The sequence below is a fragment of the Aspergillus niger genome, assembly GCF_000002855.4.
Source record: "Aspergillus niger supercontig An02".
NCBI lineage: Eukaryota > Fungi > Ascomycota > Eurotiomycetes > Eurotiales > Aspergillaceae > Aspergillus > Aspergillus niger.
In genome coordinates this window covers 168,153-186,436 of record NT_166519.1, presented here as the reverse complement: position 1 = coordinate 186,436, position 18,284 = coordinate 168,153, and the positions used below count along the sequence as shown (strand labels likewise).

The 18,284-nt window shown below is 50.9% G+C and overlaps 8 protein-coding genes across 8 annotated transcripts; 5 read left to right on the top strand and 3 right to left on the bottom strand.

Moving 5' to 3' along the window:
- Positions 1-413: 413 nt before the first annotated feature.
- An02g00850 (uncharacterized protein) lies at positions 414-2,633 on the top strand (the record flags this gene model as incomplete). Its single annotated transcript, XM_001399186.1, has 1 exon — positions 414-2,633. One exon carries the CDS (start codon positions 414-416, stop codon positions 2,631-2,633), a length of 2,220 nt encoding a protein of 739 aa, XP_001399223.1.
- A 609-nt stretch (positions 2,634-3,242) lies between these two features.
- On the bottom strand, positions 3,243-6,563 carry An02g00840 (uncharacterized protein; the record flags this gene model as incomplete). Its single annotated transcript, XM_001399185.3, has 4 exons — positions 3,243-4,373; positions 4,424-5,435; positions 5,487-6,244; positions 6,294-6,563. The coding sequence occupies 4 exons, from the start codon at positions 6,561-6,563 to the stop codon at positions 3,243-3,245; spliced, it is 3,171 nt and encodes a 1,056-aa protein (XP_001399222.1).
- Positions 6,564-6,632: 69 nt separating this feature from the next.
- An02g00830 (hypothetical protein) lies at positions 6,633-8,406 on the bottom strand (the record flags this gene model as incomplete). The annotated part of the gene is made up of 9 exons (XM_059746027.1): positions 6,633-6,775; positions 6,861-6,918; positions 6,970-7,055; positions 7,122-7,361; positions 7,591-7,683; positions 7,749-7,796; positions 7,864-8,028; positions 8,118-8,163; positions 8,275-8,406. The coding sequence occupies 9 exons, from the start codon at positions 8,404-8,406 to the stop codon at positions 6,633-6,635; spliced, it is 1,011 nt and encodes a 336-aa protein (XP_059605971.1).
- Positions 8,407-9,012: 606 nt separating this feature from the next.
- An02g00820 (hypothetical protein) lies at positions 9,013-10,074 on the top strand (the record flags this gene model as incomplete). The annotated part of the gene is made up of 4 exons (XM_059746026.1): positions 9,013-9,098; positions 9,175-9,329; positions 9,422-9,730; positions 9,941-10,074. The coding sequence occupies 4 exons, from the start codon at positions 9,013-9,015 to the stop codon at positions 10,072-10,074; spliced, it is 684 nt and encodes a 227-aa protein (XP_059605970.1).
- A 384-nt stretch (positions 10,075-10,458) lies between these two features.
- On the top strand, positions 10,459-11,877 carry An02g00810 (uncharacterized protein; the record flags this gene model as incomplete). Its single annotated transcript, XM_001399182.3, has 5 exons — positions 10,459-10,635; positions 10,690-10,819; positions 10,866-10,989; positions 11,043-11,479; positions 11,540-11,877. 5 exons carry the CDS (start codon positions 10,459-10,461, stop codon positions 11,875-11,877), a joined length of 1,206 nt encoding a protein of 401 aa, XP_001399219.1.
- A 769-nt stretch (positions 11,878-12,646) lies between these two features.
- Positions 12,647-13,837, bottom strand: An02g00800 (hypothetical protein; the record flags this gene model as incomplete). Its single annotated transcript, XM_059746025.1, has 6 exons — positions 12,647-12,681; positions 12,772-12,842; positions 12,888-12,916; positions 12,952-13,179; positions 13,222-13,306; positions 13,518-13,837. 6 exons carry the CDS (start codon positions 13,835-13,837, stop codon positions 12,647-12,649), a joined length of 768 nt encoding a protein of 255 aa, XP_059605969.1.
- Positions 13,838-14,073: 236 nt separating this feature from the next.
- An02g00790 (hypothetical protein) lies at positions 14,074-16,086 on the top strand (the record flags this gene model as incomplete). The annotated part of the gene is made up of 8 exons (XM_059746024.1): positions 14,074-14,114; positions 14,436-14,471; positions 14,563-14,633; positions 14,655-14,783; positions 15,328-15,463; positions 15,531-15,743; positions 15,825-15,875; positions 15,954-16,086. Coding segments are annotated over 8 exons (810 nt in total), but the record flags the coding sequence as incomplete, so codon positions are not given.
- A 275-nt stretch (positions 16,087-16,361) lies between these two features.
- An02g00780 (uncharacterized protein) lies at positions 16,362-17,955 on the top strand (the record flags this gene model as incomplete). Its single annotated transcript, XM_059746023.1, has 4 exons — positions 16,362-16,521; positions 16,568-16,582; positions 16,631-17,166; positions 17,290-17,955. 4 exons carry the CDS (start codon positions 16,362-16,364, stop codon positions 17,953-17,955), a joined length of 1,377 nt encoding a protein of 458 aa, XP_059605967.1.
- Between the last annotated feature and the right edge of the window lie 329 nt (positions 17,956-18,284).

The following is an 18,284-nucleotide window of genomic DNA, read 5'->3' as shown; positions in this document are numbered from 1 at the left end:
TCTTGAGAATAATGCTAGTGGCCTGCAGCCACCTGGGCAGAAGCCACGCTAATTTTGATGTCGGGGTGTTGCTGTTATTATTTGTATATCGCCCGGCCTACCCCCCCCGGTCTGCGTCATGCTCCCACATTGTTGTGTACATTCTCTACATATTTCTCCTTGCGCCCATCTTTTTCCTACTTACGTTCTCTATTTTCTTATTTTTGACTCGCAGATTGATTTCTGCACTTCTGTGCTACTTTCTTTTTTGCACATTGTACGCCTAGAGGGCTACTTTCCATTCCTTTTCGTTCTAAACGTCGATCGTTTTCAAATAAACCTCCGTCCCTAAATCCTCTGGTTATCCTAATCCTTTCAAGTCCTCGGGGCTTACCTTCTCTAACCACACAATTGCTTGACCGAACATAGTGACCATGCCTACCTCAACCCTACTATGGAGCGTAGGGTCGCTCGCTCTTTCATCGATGGTCCTGCCCGCCGCGGCCAGCAGTTATGAACTTGTGGAAACCTGGAAGGGCGAGGACTTCCTTACGGCTTTTGACTTTTACACAGGCGCTGACCCCACGAATGGATTCGTCACGTACGCTAATCAGAGCTATGCCGAAAGCACCGGGCTGGTCAAGGTCAACTCTAACGGTACCTTCTACATGGGTGTCGACCATACAACGAAGCTGAGTACCAACGGTCCTGGCCGGGAGTCGGTCCGCATTGGGAGCAACAAGTATTATGACGAGGGACTGTTTATTATCGATCTTCAGCACATGCCCGGAAGCGTCTGCGGTACCTGGCCCGCCTTTTGGTCCACAGGCAAAAACTGGCCGACGGATGGTGAAATAGATATCATCGAGGGCGTCAATAAGAACGAAGCGAACGAGATTGTCCTGCATACGAGCGGCACCTGTCAAGTTTCCAGCCAGAAGATGAGCGGCACGCTTACCTCTACGGAATGTGGTGAAGATGCGGGTACCACTGGATGTGTTGTTGAGGGCACCCAAGGTTCTTCTGGCACTCCGTTCAACGAGAACGGTGGTGGTGTCTACGCCATGCAGTGGACCGATGAATTCCTCAAGTTCTGGTTCTTCCCTCGTGGTTCGATTCCCAGCTCTATCACCAAAGGCGACCCCGATGTTGCTGCTTTCGGCACTCCCATGGCCCATATGGAGGGCTCGTGCAGCATCGCCGAACACTTCAAAGCCCAGCAATTCATCTTCGACACCACCTTCTGCGGTGACTGGGCTGGCGGCGTTTACAGCACCTCGGGCTGCCCTGTGAGCGATAGCAGCAGCTCCTTCAAGAGCTGCGTTGCTTATGTCGCCGAGAACCCAACGGCGTTCGCGGAGTCTTACTGGGAAATCAATTACATCAAGATTTACCAGACTGGTGTCGCAGCCTCCGCTTCCGCTTCCGCTTCCCACGTTGAATCCGCAGCCAGTGTTGCTGAGACGATCTCCGCTGTTAGGGAAGGCACTAACTCCGTTGTTGCGACCACTACCGCTGCCACTATTGCTGTCACCAGCACCGCTGATGCCGAGACTGCTACAACCATGGCTGGAGCCACTACTGTCGCCGCATCTACCGAGACCTCTGCCGCCGATGAGAACGGTTCTTCTGCCTCGACCTCGACTCACTATGTTACTATGACCACCACTATCTGCCCTATTGCCGAGAGCTCCTCTGCGGCGGCTGCTCTTGCTGGCGGAAGCTCCGAGGCTACCGAGGCTAGCAACAGCGAAGGCAGTCCTGCGGCTGCAACCCCATCTAGCGTCACTGGCGCTAGCGCTGAGGCTAATGAAAGTGAGAGCACTTCTGCCGCTGTAACTACTCCCTCGACTTCTACTGGCGCAAGCGCCGAAGCAAATGGTAGCGAGAGCTCATCTGCTTCCGAAGCAGGCAGCGTTGCTGGTGCTACACCGTCTAGTGTCAGCACCACTGGTGCAAGTGGCGAAGCAGACAGTAGCGAGGGTGCCTCTGCTGCTGCTACACCGTCTAATGTCAGCAGCACTGGTGCGAGCGCTGAAGCGAATGGCAGCGAGGACTCTTCTGCTTCTTCTGAGGCCAAGACTGTCGCTCCTTCCATCCCATCCAGCGTCACTGGTGCAAGCGCCGAGGCGAATGGAAATGACAGCGCCTCTTCCAATGCTGCGACCGCATCCAATGTGAGCGGCGCCAGCGCACAAGCCGGTGATAATGAGAGCACTCCTGCATCTGCTGGCGCTAATGCCGGCTCTTCTGCTGCGCCTTCCTCCGTTAGTGGTGCAAGTGCGGAAGCTAACGGTAGCGAGGGCAGCTCCAGCCATTCGTCGGGCTCCCAGGCCGGAGCTCACTCCTATGGGTCTGTACCCTCCAGTGCTGCTGCGTACGGTAGACCTGCCCCAAGCTCGTCTAGCCATGCATTTGCCACTGCACCCTCATCTACTGGTTCGAGCCGTGTTCCGACCTCCGCTGCCGCTGCCAACAATGCTGCCGCTGCCACCCAGGGTAGCTCTGCTTCCGGATCTAATTCTGGCTCCTCTGGCCATGGTTCCTCGTCTGCTACTACTCCCTCGACACCTGTCTTCACCGGTGGTGCAAACAAGTTGACTCTTGGTGCATCTAGCGTCCTCAGTGTTCTTGCTTTTGCTTTGTTGGCTTAAGGGGGCGATTTTTGCTTTTTGTTGATTACCCGCATTCATTTTGCTTCTTCCCCATTACAAGTCGTCGATAGAGGCTTTGTTTGCAAGCTAGTGTTTTTTTATGTACTATAGGCTGGTTGCCTTGCTTGAAGCATCCCACTTGTCGCCCTGGTCCACACCTTTCCATCGCGTGCGATATCCGCTCTCTTTCGGCTATACTTCGAAATACCGAGCTTAGATAGTTAATCAATTAGAATACGATATACTATCCACGATTATGTTGGCGTAACATTCGCCCAGGGGATGCAGTAAATCGCGCACATCGGAGAATATTCTTGCGCCATGCTATTATCACTTGTCATGTGACGGCAGTGACGAAAAGAGCAACTGCGTCTAGATTGAGACTTCCCCAACTCTACCATCAGACTTCATCTGTCCATCATAAAGACTATGCTTTCTTCTGTCTTCTCTGATCTTCAGGAACTTAAGGTATTACAGTGTCATTGTCTTCAGATTGTGAAAATGATCAATTGAACTGCTAACTCCAAATCCAACTGTGGTATCTAGAAGATCGTGAACTATTTACAGGTAATTATCGACATGAAGAGATCATCGTAGTCTCGTGGGCCCTTAAGCTGACTTCCATCGCTTCAACCAGTCCTGCGCATACCGAGTGAGGATACCATCCTGAACAATCCTCAACCGACCATTCCTCAGCGTCATACTATCTCTTTCTGCTTTCTCAGTGAGGAACCTGACCGGTTTCGGGGCATCCTCACTGTACATTGACTCGTAATGAGCCGTCAGTTTCACAGCTGGATTGATCATCTCCTCTCCTCTAGCTTCACTTTCGCGAAGCATCTGCAGCCAATTCTCAAACGGGACGGTCTCGAATGAGAACCCGCTGCGTTTGAGTGTATCGAGCAAAGATGACCAGGTGAAGACACGGGGGTTGCAAAGGTTGTAGATGGTGTCGTCGACCCACTTGCCAGATGTTGCGTCGTCGCAGCTGTCCTCGAGAGAGTTGAAGGAACACGCACGGGCCAGTTCAAGCATGGAGCAGGCAAGCTTGTCGACGGGTAGCCAAGAACATGTGATGTCGAGGTCAGGCAAAGCTTTCAGTGTCAGAGCTGAGCGGATCATCAGAGGAATGGCCTCCGAGTCGTTCCACAATCCCTTCTTCGAGTGACCGGACACTTGTCCGATCCGAAGGGAGTATGTGCGTGCACCAGCCCTGCGAGCATTGCTGACGATCTTCTCGCCGATCAGTTTTGAGCGTCCGTATCCCATCTCAAGAGCGCTAGCAAGATCTTCAATTGGTCTCTCGTCTACGTCGGAAGAGGCACCGAGAGCTGTTGAGATAGAGGAGCAGAAGAGGAGGACTGCTGGGTCAGGGAGGTTCACGGATAGGGAGAAGTTTATGAGGTTCTGCAGCCCTTTGATGTGAGACTCAAAGCTCATGAGCGGAAGGTTGAAGTTGACAGGCCATGCGGTGTGGATGATGAGAGATACGGATTGCCGCATCTCTGCCATCATGCTCTCACCTACTCCTAGGTCAGGCTCTTCAAGAGAGCTGTTGAGTGCAACGATCTTCTGCAGTCGGTAAGGAAGGACCGAGAGGCCTTTCTGTGCGAGGGCATCAATGACCGCCTTTTTGGGTTGAGACCTCCGTGTTAGGCAATACACGGCAGACACACTGTCGTCATTCAGGAGCTTGTAGAGAGTATGAGCGCCGATAGAACCGGTTGCTCCAGTGAGGACCTGCGCTTGTTAGTCGAGAATTGATGCGGTTGGTGAGGTACAGAACTTACAACACTCTTTCGCGTTGCCGCGGAGCTGGGGCTTGGTGTATGCTTCTGGAAGACGGAGTACTTCTCAATGAGCTCGGGCATCATGGAGACCTCATCCTCGACCATATCTTTTTGACCCGATTGAATCAGGTGGATATGCTCTGCTAAGCGAACAATGTTTCCAGTTTCGAAAGCGACATTGTGGCCGATGTCCTTGGGGTCTTCTACTTTGAAGTCCCTTAATATTAAGCGACGAAGATGGATTGCCTTCAGGCTGTCTAGGCCCTCGGCGAAGAAGTCAGAGTTAGGGGTAGAGATAGGGAATCCAAGCTCTTCGTGACAGAGCTTGATCAGATGGTTCTCCGTTGCGGTCAAGTCCAGCTTGAGAGTCCCGTCGGCTGTTTGCTCAAGTGTTGTATACATGTTTTCAATGGTTTCAGCATACTTCGCATATACCTGGGCTCTGATCATTGATCCCTTGTCTGTCCGAGGACAGGTGCAGTCATGGGGCAAGACAAGGATCATATCGCGGGATATTTGAGAGAATTGCTCTGCCCGAGAATTGGCTTCTTCCACCGTTGGCCAAAGAAGATCCAAGAACTCTTCATCAGAGAACATCTGGGAGCTTTCCGTACGGAAAACTAGTAGGCCAGGAACGGCCTTGTTGACGCCGACAACAACTGCTTCCTGAACAAGAGGGCTCTGCTTGATGCAGCCCTCAATTGGGAGAGGAAGGACCTTCTCACCATTGACAAGCGTGATTCGGTCATCCAGACGCGAAACGTACTTCCATCGGTCGGCGAGAGTTGGGTGTGGAGTGAAAACATCACGAGAGTGGTATGAGCCAGGGGGTTCATTGGAATTGGATGCCGTCAATGCGGGATGGCCTTTGAGGTAGACAACCTCATAGAGCGCGTCACTGATAGGCTTCATCCAGATAAACGGCTTGATGTTGTCAAAGAAGCGCATATAGTTCCAAAAGGGATCTCCTGCTGGCCGAGAAATCGACTCTGCGACCAGGCCGGCTTCCGTTCTAAGAGCGAGTTAGCAACACAGCTAGCTGGGAATGCTGATGAATACATACAGCCCGAATGAACCTCCGAATTTGACACCCTCGTTTACGAGTCTATCACCTAGCTCATCGGGGCATGGTGCACCACCGTATGTAACAGACTTGCAAGCTCTCAAAGCTTTGAGCCCGCGTGGGCTGTCGACAAGCAGTTGGAGTAGGTATGGGACTCCTTGAACCGATTCCGGTCGTGCTGCTTCCAGCGCAGCAACTGCCGTACTTGCGGTTAATGGCAGAGAGGCATCCCACATATATGCTGTTCGTCGCATGTACATGGCTTGCAAGGCTGTGGATAGCCCGTGAAGATGATACCATGGCAGTGAATTGAACGAAGTGAACCCAGGACCCCGCATCGGATGTGTCATCAGGGCTTTGTGGCTTAGATAGAGAGGCTTGGGGGTGCCTGTTGATCCTGAAGAGTGCAGGATCAGAGCAGTCTTTTCAACTTGTAGTTCGGGGCGGCGACTCCGACAGATCACAACAGCATCAGAGTCTTCTGATAGCTCTTCTGGAGAGGGTCTTTCGATGATTGGCCGACATGCAATCAGTTTTAGACGAAGGACTTCACCCATTGTGGCGCGAATATTCGGCGATTGGCCGTATAGTATCGTGTTACAGCCGACGGTGTCTAATAAGGAAACACACGCAGTGGCTGATAGGCGTGGTGACAACATCATGACTGTATATCCGAGTCTGCTAAGGGCGAAGAAAGTGATCACCATGTTGAGATCTGATAGTGTGAAAAGAGCAACCGTTGCTCCTTCTTTCCGGGCCTGGAAGGTTGTCAGCATTGCGATTGAAATGCAGGGCTTCATCACATACCGGCTTGAAACCGTAGTCCATTAATGTGCAGACCGCATAATCGATCATGCAGTCAAGATCCTGACCGTTGAAGTACTCATAGGACACGGATCCATTTTGAGAGGGCTTAGGATAAGCCAATATGGGATGTTGGATATAATCAGCTGCTCGCAGGCGGATCAAGTCATCTAAGAGATGAAGACGGCCAAAGCGTGCAACAACTTGGTCTGTGGTGTTTGTTGTCGGCTTGGGGCCCTGGTCTGTGACCCCGTCATACTGAGGAATTCCCATGATGAAAGTTGACGAAGCTGTACATCAGATAAACCTGAGATGCTGATGTTGGGGGAAACCAAGGCCTATTTAAGTCCAGGAGCCAGGATGAGGTGGGTACATACATCGATCATGTTTGCTATTTCGCCTGGAGGTCGGTGGAGATGCACGGAGTCCGGACCTACTAGGAACAGTCGCGGCCTGTTGGTTCCCACAGTTTGGGTTTCCGATCCCTGCACGAAACGAAGCGGTGTATGACTAGGAAACGCAAACTGTCAGGCTGATGATCTCCACTGGGAATGACGTCCCCTCAGACACTAGGACCATCAGGAGAGTTAATTACAGGGGCCACTACGTATGCGAACTGTGGCAATTCCTAAAGTTAATCAGAACCCTAAAGCCAGCACGGGCCCAAATCTGGCCGGACCATGGATGCACGATCGCGATCAGGTGCTGTCAAATCAAGGAACAGAACAGGCTTGATTTGGTCTCGGATGACACCAGAGCTCCTGCCTGTCCGTGCGATGGTCCAAGCTGAGTGGATGACAGCGCGCGGGTGCGGTGAAATTTGTCAGTCACACTGCAGCAGATGATGCACGAGCGGAAGCAGAGTTCGCAGCATGATGGGCTGGTTGCATAATGTTGCATCCTGCGACATAAGGACGGCCCCAATAGTGCAGGGATTGTCAACAATCAGCGTCCATCCAGCCGAGGGACTAGGGCAGGCTAGGATGAAGTCCCGCCCCAGTAACCGGGTTCCCGGCCCAGGAACCTGGATCGCGCCCTCGGGAGTGGAAGATCGATCGCTGATCAGCTTTTCTTACAGAGACAGCTAAGCAGTGGACAACCCCTCTTTGCTTTGTTTTTTCTCTTTATTTGTTTTTTTCCTCCTCGGCTTTGTTCGCTCCCTAGGCTTGGGTTGGGACTTTGGGGGAAGGAAGGCGAGACCCGACGTCCTCTCAGGCTGACAAATGCCCATCCCCCAAAATTAGAGTGTCACAGCAAAATTGGCTGGGGATGATGGCTCCACCGACAAAGGACGATGTACCCGTGCAGAAAGCCATGTCCGAGTACTCGTGTTCAACCTTCCTCGATGGCCTGTTTCTGACCTGTCTACTGAGGTGGGGCCTTGAAAATATGGCTGTCGCACACTTCAGCCCCGGTCTCAACGGAGGCGTATCCGGTCTATAATGAAAACAACCGAACCCCTTACACAGTCAGGAAGTACGGCGGACAGCGAACTCGTCTCACGCTCTGCACCGCCACCCGAGATGGCTTGAAATTGAATTCGTTAGTTTGGGTCGAGTCATTATTGTCATACCAGCCATAATCGCCGCCCTTCGAGTCGACGAACTGGCCCGTGCACCGGACTTCTGCAGCTGGTACTTTTCTCCTTTGCATCCATCAAAGCCCGGTACTTGGCCAGTGCGGACCGTGCGAATATCCGCAACACCGGAGCGAGGTGCTCGATTGACAAATTCTCCGCCTCACTCCTGCTGAAATTTCTTTTCTCCTAATATTACGCTCTATATGATATGATTTCGATATTGTTTCTGGATCCGAAGTTGGTTTCACATACAATGCTTGCCACTGGAGCTAGAAGATTCTGCAACACGGTAGCCTAATCATCGATCGATTCTGCTCTATCAATAGGTCTCAATTCCCATCCGATCGGAACGCCACGAGCTGAACTCGGGTGGGTCAAACCAAGCAGTACTTCTTATGATGTGACCTGTACGATAGGGCAAAAGTCCTCGGTGACTACCCGGGAAGCGCCTTCTGGGTATTGCCGCTGTTGGAACCTCACCTGGCACATAGTACCACCTGATGGGGCCCCGGCGCTACGATAAAGGCATGTACCCATAACTTCCGTCCAAAGTGGAGCACCCAGGGCCGGGAGGTTGATCCGCCGGTAGCATTGCAGGTTTGGGATCTAGTCGCCGTGAGATGCAGACTGAAGGCGCCAATACTGTCAGTATCCATTGTGGCTGGCCTATCGACTGCTCTCATCTGCCTTCAGCCGCTCACCGAATCTTACACAAGCACCCCTATTGACAATGCCGGCTATCCGATCCGCCACCCTAAGCCGGGGAGCTGGAAAAGAAATGACTAATATTGGGTTACCAGCGCATGATCTATCTAATCTCCCGCCTTTTATTCCTGAATTAGTGCGATAATTCGTCACGATTGGCTGGTCCGTGTACCAAATTGCAGCCGGATATTAACGTAAGGCGGATTTGTTGAGGGATCGACGGTCTAGCCCAGCTAACCACCCTATAGCTTGCATGACTGGATAGTTATTCAAGAGATAAGCACCTTTGTGTCTGTTGTCAAGAGCCCAATGCAACTAGCCAAGGCAGAAGTACACACTTCCTCCCCGATGCTTGGGCCAAAACAGTAACATCGAGAAAAAAAGCAACAACTAGCATTATACATTACAATGTGGAACGACTGGGCCGGGGAGTAAAAAATGATCTACGCGGGTGTCACCGCGGCCGATTTCCATGCTGTTGGTATCTGTTCAATCAAACTACCGCCTCACTCCATACTCATGAGGTACTAGCACCTGGACTAGCGGCAATATCATTTGGACCCGAGACTGCGATCGCAAACGTGTCGGACGAATTCATAGCTTCGTCGATCGTATTGCAAACCACATCCCGGACTTCTGGTTAGACGATGATACGCTTGCCTCACTTGACGTCGATAAGCACGGACCTGGAGTCTATTTTGCGGCCAGTCCAGACCAAGACACCAATTGGATTCCACATACGGGTATCTACCCAGGTTTCTGGATCGGATCCGTATGGCCTAATATCGTAACAGCGGCCGGAATACCTGATACACTATCCGGCAGGAGCGCATGGTTGGAACGATAGGCTCTAGTAGCAGACCCCGAGGAGGGGTTTCTCCTTTGTTGCTATGTTGGGCACATCTGTATGCTCAGGCCAGACGATCTCACCCAGCGATCTCCGCGTCGGACAGACAGCTAGTGGGAGCCATAGCTTCATACATAAATCACACACGTACATACATACATACCGACATACAGGCTCTGGAGGAGCTTGGGCCAGCTGGGAGCGGTGGCCATCTTACGGGGACTGACGGACATTTAGCATTTAGTACTTTCGGAGTGGCGTTGTGGCGCTGGTCCAGGAACAGGGTAATCGGGATGCCCCAGCCCAGTGGTACTGCGCATTTATCTAGCGAGAAAATCTATTACTGAGTGTGCCTTCAACAATGGGCGGAGCAGTCCGGATTACGACAAAGTTCTGCATATGCGCCAGGATTCATTGAACTTTCATCGGGAGGAGGGGGAGCAAAGCCCGTGCGAAACTGACCCCAGGCTATTGAAAGCCATTGCCACAGATAGATTAGACGTCCCGTAATGGGAGGAGGTTCGTCAGCCGAACCAAGAAAGCCAAAGTCTAAGGAGAATAGCCGGAGAAGATACGGCTGGACTATCTTCAACCTCTACCCCATGCGGCGTGACTCATGCGACAACGCGTCTGCTACTGCTATCGTGTCATGATGATCTAGGGCCTCGCCCGACAATCCGCATTCGGAATTATTGGAAAAGCGTCGACACAAAGTCCCAGATTGAAGGGTCCTGCAACTATCCTTGCCTTGGGATCCCGGCGGATGCGACCGGCCTGCCAGGTTTGCTTTTTTCAGGAGTCCGGGTGTGGGCATCATTGCACTATTGCCATCCTTGCTGATTGATCGACTGCTTGAACTATTGATTGTATCTAGTTCTGGCCCGGTTTTCAGTTCCGCGGAAAGTGCTATATAATCCCTTAACCTGCATGTTGTTTCACCGCTGCTACATCTTTGCATCTCACGACTCTCATACCACCCCAGCTATAGTATTATTTTTCTGTATATTCTTACAATTTACTACTCTGTATGATAAAAGATGGCTGTCGACCAGTCTAAGGTTCTCTCCCTGGTGGAGACTATCAAGCAGACAGCTTTGCAGGACCAAGGTGCATGCCAGTCTGCACAGTCGCATTTCCAGCTGCTCGGCCTGATCGACGAGCTGCGTCTTGCAGTTGAGACTCCAACGGAGACGGTCCTGCGCTTGATCTACCAGGTAATTTGCTTCTTCCCCTTATGCTCAGGTGACTGTCGCTTAACGTGCATGCAGCCACCACAAAATGCAGCACTCCGCACCGTTATGGATCTCGGTATCTTCCCATTGTTGGTGGAGCATAGCAAGCGCGGACTGTCGGCTACAGAGCTAGCTGCACAAACTGGTGCTGAGCGGGGATTGATTGGTAAGATAATTGCCAAAATCTTCACGGTCTCTGCTTATACCTTTAGTCCGCCTGATGCGAGTCATGACCGCACTCGGCTTGTGCGCAAACCATGAATCTGAAGTATATACTGCGAACGACAAGACTGTCGCACTTACTCAGCCGATTGGAAGAGATGGCATTCCTTGCATGTAAGTCTTTAATTTGAATGCCTGCATTATTGCATACAATATTGACGGCATAGATACGATCTTACTCTCCCCACTCTCGCTAAACTTCCTGACTATTTTCGGGAACACCGCTACACCTCCCCGAAGGAGTATTCCCGTTCACCCATGCAATGGGCAGTTGGGAAGAGTCAATTCGAATGGCTTGCGCAGCACAAGCACCGCCAAGCGCTCTTCAACTCGTACATGTCGAGTCGCCGCCACGGCAAACCGACCTGGTTTGATGTGTATCCCGTCGAGCGATTGACGAATGATGCTATGGACCACCGGGACGCTGCTTTCCTCGTCGACGTAGGCGGTAACCAGGGTCATGATCTGGTGAAGTTCCATGACAGGCACCCCGAGGTCCCTGGCCGGCTCATTCTACAAGATTTGCCCAAGGTGGTGTCTCGCTGTCCTGGCGGGAGAGTCGAAGGAATGGGATATAGCTTCTTGGACCCACAGCCTATCAAGGGTATGCAATATTTCTCACGGGCCTTCAATTGTTTCCTTGTCAAAGCTAACACACGGACAGGCGCAAGAGCATACTACTTCCGCGCCATCTTCCATGACTGGCCAGACCACATCTGCCGCAAGATTCTGGTCAACACTATTTCTGCCATGGACCCTGAGTACTCCCGCATCATCATTGTGGACTTTGTCCTGCCGGATACGAACGCCCCGCTCCTGCAGTCATCGTTGGACATCCAGATGATGAGTATCGGTTCGGGTGTGGAGCGCTCTGAGCGCCAGTGGCGCGAGCTGCTCGACGAGGTGGGATTGGAAATCACCGGTATCTGGAACAACAATCCGGGGATGGAGTCTGTGATTGAAGCCGTGCCCAAGCAAGAACAGCGCTGTTCGTCTCCTTGATGGCGAAACCTTGATGCCTCGTTTATTTTGTTCGGCGTTAGATCTGTCATATTGTCTGTGCGCGTTTTGGTTTGAGTTTTGTTACTTTCTTAGATATCCCAGTGTTGGCTAGCTGTTTCATTTTGGTTAATAAATTAATGTGATACGAAGCCATTGATCCCTTGCTTAAAGCATCTCTTATTGAACCTTTCTTAGTGGTGTCATGCTGACAGCTGAGCGCCATGACTATTTCCCGTCCGTGTGGGGGGGATATATGCCATGCAATAATGACTGAACCCCTTGCCGATAACCTTTTTTGTCTTCGATGATTCTGCAGGTGGTGCAGAACCCGTTAGGTGACAATCTCGCATATTTACATACACACTTATGTTATAGGAAATGCAACAAGCCAAAGTCTATTTATTTTTATCTAGTACTATTTCCCTCAGCCCCTCCATTCCCCTCCTTCCATTCCCTCCTTCCATTAGCAGTATCTTCAGCAGCTTGCGTCATAGATATATCCCGCATGCATGCATATATAGATATTTTTCCTGCAAGATTGCCGTTTCAGATGCACGGGATGGGGGTTTGGCGTGCGGTGTCATATTGTCGTTAATTAGTAATGGGTTGGGGTTGAGACTGCGATGGTGGTGCTGGTGGTTTTGTTTTCACCGCTAGTATAAAGTTTCTTTGTACTACGAGTATAGTTACTTCCTAATATTATGGGAGCATATTAGATGAAAAGATGATAAATAGTAAGGCCAGTCAGGCCATCAGAGCTACACAGATATCAGTGTTGAGTTCCTTGTGTGTTGTTCAGTTGTTCTATTAGTGAAATATATACTATGACTACCAAGACATCGTCACACAGTACGATCCTTACTTCAGTAAGGCGAACGCATCACTACTACCTACCAACGCAAAATAAAATGAAGACCACCAAGAACAAGACGGTAATACCCAACTCCATCTCTGCAAAAAACCTACTATCAAGTTCAAGTTCGTGCTAAAGCCTAACCACCACTACTCACTGTCTAGTAATCTTTGTAGCGACCATTTTCTGCCACACTGCCCCAAGGCGGTCAGAAAACGTACAGAATGCTGACTCGTCGTTTCGGAGGTGGATGAAAAATATATCCGTCTATAGCCGTCTATATCCACACTTTTCGTTGCGAGGTCGAACGAGTTCTGCCGCTTTTGGCGGTGGGGTAAGCGGTCGAGGTGGGCATTATGTGGCTTGCTCTGTGTTGGAGAGGATGTTAGCCTTATGGGCAAGGCTAGTTGCGTTTGCCTACGTTGACATATTTGATTAAGATGCAGAACCTGTTTACTTCAGTTTCTCTAACTCATCAGATAAAATGGTACAATCCTATGGTCTTTCATTCTATGTTTGGTAACCCCTGGACCTGGTTCATTGAACCATGGGACATAGTCTTGGTCTAAGGCGTGCCTGTTTTGTTAGTTGGATCTGCTTCTACTCGGTGATGTCCGTAGGATTAGCTCTGCGGTTATGGTTTTATGTTTAATTTGACGGTCATAACGCGTTTCAATCGTGAGAGGGAGAGGAGGGTTACATTTTTGATAGTTAAATTTACTCCTTAACTCTTATGGGCGCTTTCTTGAAGTGTATCCGGTTAGCTGGGTTTGGGACGGTAGGGTACCTTCCAAGCCTTGGACTTTTAACCTTGTGGTTAACTCTATTCTTTAGGTTGGGCTTAGTTGAGGCTGTTGGTGGTGATTCGCTGGGTAGTAGCTCCGTGTGTTCCTTGTTTTGTTGTTGTTGCTGCTTGTTGCTTAGATTGTCGTTCGGCGAAGCGGATTCTGAGTAAGATAGGCAGGTGGCTCGCTGAATGCTCAGCTTTTTGTACGACTGAGAGACATTCGGCAGCCTGTGACTTTCCCTTACACCGGCTATCTCTCCAAGCGATATAGTATCCGGTGTCAAATCACCGTCGGAATTCCCAATGCTGTCACCAGTCATGGCTTAGCATACCGTTGACTTGCCCTCTGTCTTTCCCATACCCTGCAAAAACAGACTCTTAATTTGGAAAATTGCGAGACTCTCCTGCGGGTTTACCTGCGTGTTCACTAGGGTCAATATCTCAGAAGAACTACCTAAATCCCGTACATCCTCTTTCTTGGTGAGTATCTGCACTGTATGGCGATTCGCTTTGGTGGCTTCTCTACTATTTCAAGGTGGTTGTTGATCAGCAGCCCATGTCGTTTGCTGCAGCGCAGAGGTCTGTCCGTATTCAGAGGTAAGAGGTCTCGGAGCTTCGTGGGGGTAGCGGCGTTGGTAGGTGTAGTCTATTCATTTGATTCATTCAGTCAGTTCAGATAGCTCATCCAGTGTCTATTGTCTCCGTAGTAGATATGGGGGTAATGGGGTATTTGGGTAGGAGTAACACACCGAATCCACTTCAGACGCCTATACAAACTGCCGCGGTTATGCGGCCTGGCATTTCAGCAAGGCATGATTAATGACCATTAGTAACATGCAACACTAGGGGAAATCCTAGAGCGCGACATAAGTTGGAAGGCAGATGCTAGAAGATAGGGTCGCTTTCATTGGCATGAAGGTCTGCTGATGACTGGCTGCAGATAAGGATGCCATGGTGACGTCCGCACCTATGATATCTATACCAGCAGCACCTTGAGAGTACCCACTGGCAGCTGGGGGTATTTAGATGGTCCTTAAGAAGAGAGGGTAGAGATGGGAAGAGGTGAGATCATCGAGGATGTGGTGGGTGTTTGCACTGTTTGGTCGTTCAGCGGAGGTTGTCCACTTGGTGCCTGAGGAGTCAACGTCATCCTCCTTCCCTTCTCTCTCTCTCTCTCCTCTACTCCTGACTCTATGTCTCCTGCTCTCATCGTCACCCTAGGATATGGCATTGCATCGAGCAGTATACTTCAAGCCATTTTACATGGTGTGAGCGGCAGAATAGCAGCCATATCGCTATAATGACTGTCGCAGCGACCGGCAAGGTATCTCGCCTGAGTTGGTCCATCTGATTAGCCTGGATACCACGAGCAGCTGATTGTGAGGACCGAATGATACTAAGTAAACAATGATCGACAGGCGTGTTCCACTCGATTCATGGCATCCATTCTTTGGTCCAGTCGCCAAAGTGGAGTAGAACTAGCCAACTCAAACTGAGCTTATTAGCCGGGACAATAACATTGGGCAGCTACGGAGTACAATCTTAACTACACTTGATGGGAAGCGGACCATTAGCACATAGTGCTTGGAGACAATCATACATCCTATATTTGATGGCCTATTCGATCCAGAGAGTGCTACTTGTCGCTCTGACTTAATAGCCGACACGATGACATTTGAGTGTCAACTTGACAGCTACAGCTACAGGAGGCATATTCCCTTAGCACATGCGCATGCAGAGTAATACCCCAATATATATAAGTGAGCCCTGAAGAGCAGCTGTAAAGGCAAGTCGTCCTTTCGTTGTCCAGTTGAAGCCAGCTGGAAGCACTCCAAGGCAACTGCGACGGCTCGAACTAGACTGTCTTCCTTCGCCACGACTATGCCATATGACTATACGCCTGAGACAATACTGGAGAACTCCTCACGGACAGGCTCGGTCGCCCTGTCGTGATATCACTACGCAGATGGTTAAACTGATTACGCACTTGCACCGGAAGGCGGCCTTTTGCAGATGCAAGGCAGGGTGGCGTTGGCTCAACTTGCCAGTGCGAGTAGGCCAAGAGCTGAAGGCTGTAAATCATTCGGAGCTCTTTACAATGGCAAATCACGGCTGTCGTGAACCCATGAACCCATGGAGGCAAATTGAAGCAGTTGACTGGGTGGCTCTGGTGAACCCGGAGACCCCCGTAGAAGCAGGATACTCGGCACACGAGTTGCCTTTCTGGTCAACAATGGGTCGCTAAATCTGCCGATTGGGCGCTGCAATGAACGGCGCTGCATGCATATATTGTCTATAAAAATGCAGTATCACATCATATTCTGTGATTGGTCATATCCCGCTTACTGGACGCCTGAAGTTCACCAACCAGGCTGGAACACGAATTGCGCCACGATTCTGACCATGTGCCCTGGTGGTAATCTGGGCTGATATCAGACTGATTGGAGCTCAGCCTTCTGTGTGGATAGTGGTGATTGGATGGTCTCTCGAGATTGACTCTACCTCAAGTGACCCCAGGGTGCCCGGATTGGCATCGTCTGAGCACGAACTACAGCAATCTCTTGCCATTCGTCTGCCGATCAGCTGAATTCATACATGAAAGCTGACTTCATGGCTTACAACATGCTAAGCCCTGCATATGCGGTGAGTCAACCAGCCATTCCTGCCAGGCTATTGTTATCCCCACAGGATCGACAGTGCCTCGACACTGCCAACTCTCTGAACACCTCAGCCGAGGATGGGAGCGGAGCTGTCAGGCAATGTCGGCCCTTTTAAGCACCAAATGTCGCCCAATTCCGGCCCTGGTCCCTGAAACTCTCCAAGCAGCTACAAATTAGAAGCAAAATGAGTCTCGACTCGTGCAACTGCCTGTGCCCGCCAGACCGCCCGACGCGAGAGCTAGTGCTCTGTTTTGATGGAACAGGGAACACTTTCCGCGTGGATGGCGGGGATAGCAACATTCTCAAGATCTTCCGCATGCTAGACCGCAAGAAGGAAAACCGATGTGAGTTACCTTGATAGCTGTAATGAACACTCGCTGACATGACTAGACTGCTACTACCAGCGTATGTTGCTTCATTCGAGTTATAATGACAATTATTGACATCATGTAGCCGGCATAGGAGAAGACATCAGGCCTGGGACCTTCGCCAACGCGGCTGTCCGTCCCTTTAGCAACATCGCCCCCAACGCGATCATTGATGAGGCGCTCGCGACCTCTTTTGCCCAGCATGTTATCTATGGATACCGATTCCTCGCTCGTCGCTGGATCCCCGGATCGCACATCTACCTGTTTGGTTTCTCGCGCGGGGCCTACACGGCGCGGTTCCTCAACGAGATGCTTGACTTTATCGGGTTAATCTCAGCTGATAACGAGGAGATCATGCCCCTTGTCTGGGAAGCGTTCACATCGTATAAGTTTGCCAACAGTGGCAAGGAATCCGAACAGGCCGAGTATTTTCTCCGCATGTGCCGCGACACGATGTGCCGATCGGTGGGCCGCGTGCACTTCCTTGGCCTTTTTGATACAGTCAACAGCGTGGCGAAGTTCAACATCTACGATGACCATAGAGACATGCGGATCCAACCGAAACCGCGAATCATGCGACATGCAGTTAGCATTGATGAGCGCCGAATTAAATTCCAGCCGGTGCTATTTGAGAGGCTACGGGCGCATGGAAAGATCGGTCGTGTCAGTACATGGGCTGAGCGGGCGGACGTTGAGTTTTGGGGTAGCGACTTGATGGCGTCTCCAGAGACGGAGTTCGAGGAGGTCTACTTTTCTGGCGACCATAGCGACGTTGGTGGTGGATGGCCGCGTGAGTTGGGCAGAGACTATGTAGCCAGCCAGATCCCCCTTATGTGGATGGTGGAGGAATCCATCGATGCCGGACTGTCCTACGAGCCCGAACAGTTACACAAGCTTGGTTGCTTTGACTTCAAAAAGCAGGAGCAGAGCAATCCAGAAGTGATACACCAGGCCGAGCGAGCTATCCTGCATGATTCCCTCATGTACGACTCGGGCAAGGCGCTAGAGACGTTGTTCTGGCGAGTGCTCGAATGTTTGCCCATCAAGCGGCCCAAAGTGGCACCGGATGGAAGGGTGCAATCGACCCGATGGCATGTCGGGGGGTTGCGACGACCTCTGCCACAAGGAGCCAAGCTGCACTACAGTGTGATTGAGCGCCTCAAGCGGGACCCGGACTATCGGCCCTACAATCTCGGGGTTGGAAATTTGGCGGAGGTGGACGATGTTATTGAGGGATGGAAGCATATTGTGCACGACAAGGATAGCGGTCGTGACAAGGAGATCGAGCAGGCCGACGAAGTACACGAGGACGAGCGGAGTCGGCGACGCCGCACGTTATGCGAGTATTACGTTTGGCATAGAGATGCTGTGGATAGGCCGCGAACTAGACGGTCGGACCTGTGCTGTTGATGCTGTTGATGCTGTTGATGCTGCTGATGCTGCTGACGCTGATGATTATGTATGATAGATGTTTGCAAGCGTTTTAATTGTTTTAGATAGTGTTTATTAGTTGTTTATACAATGATTGAATTTATTTGTTGAGCACTGAGGGACTCTACGCGTCTTTGTTGAAACTCAAGGTACTCTGTCCCTTGGGAAGACTGCAGCTGTTACTACATTGCCCTGAAGTGATCATTAGTATGCTGCCACTGAAAAGAGTAAGTGAGCATAACGTCTTTCTAATGCTGGGGGTCATGTCCTAGATACGAAAATGATGTGCTCATACCGGCACAAAAGAT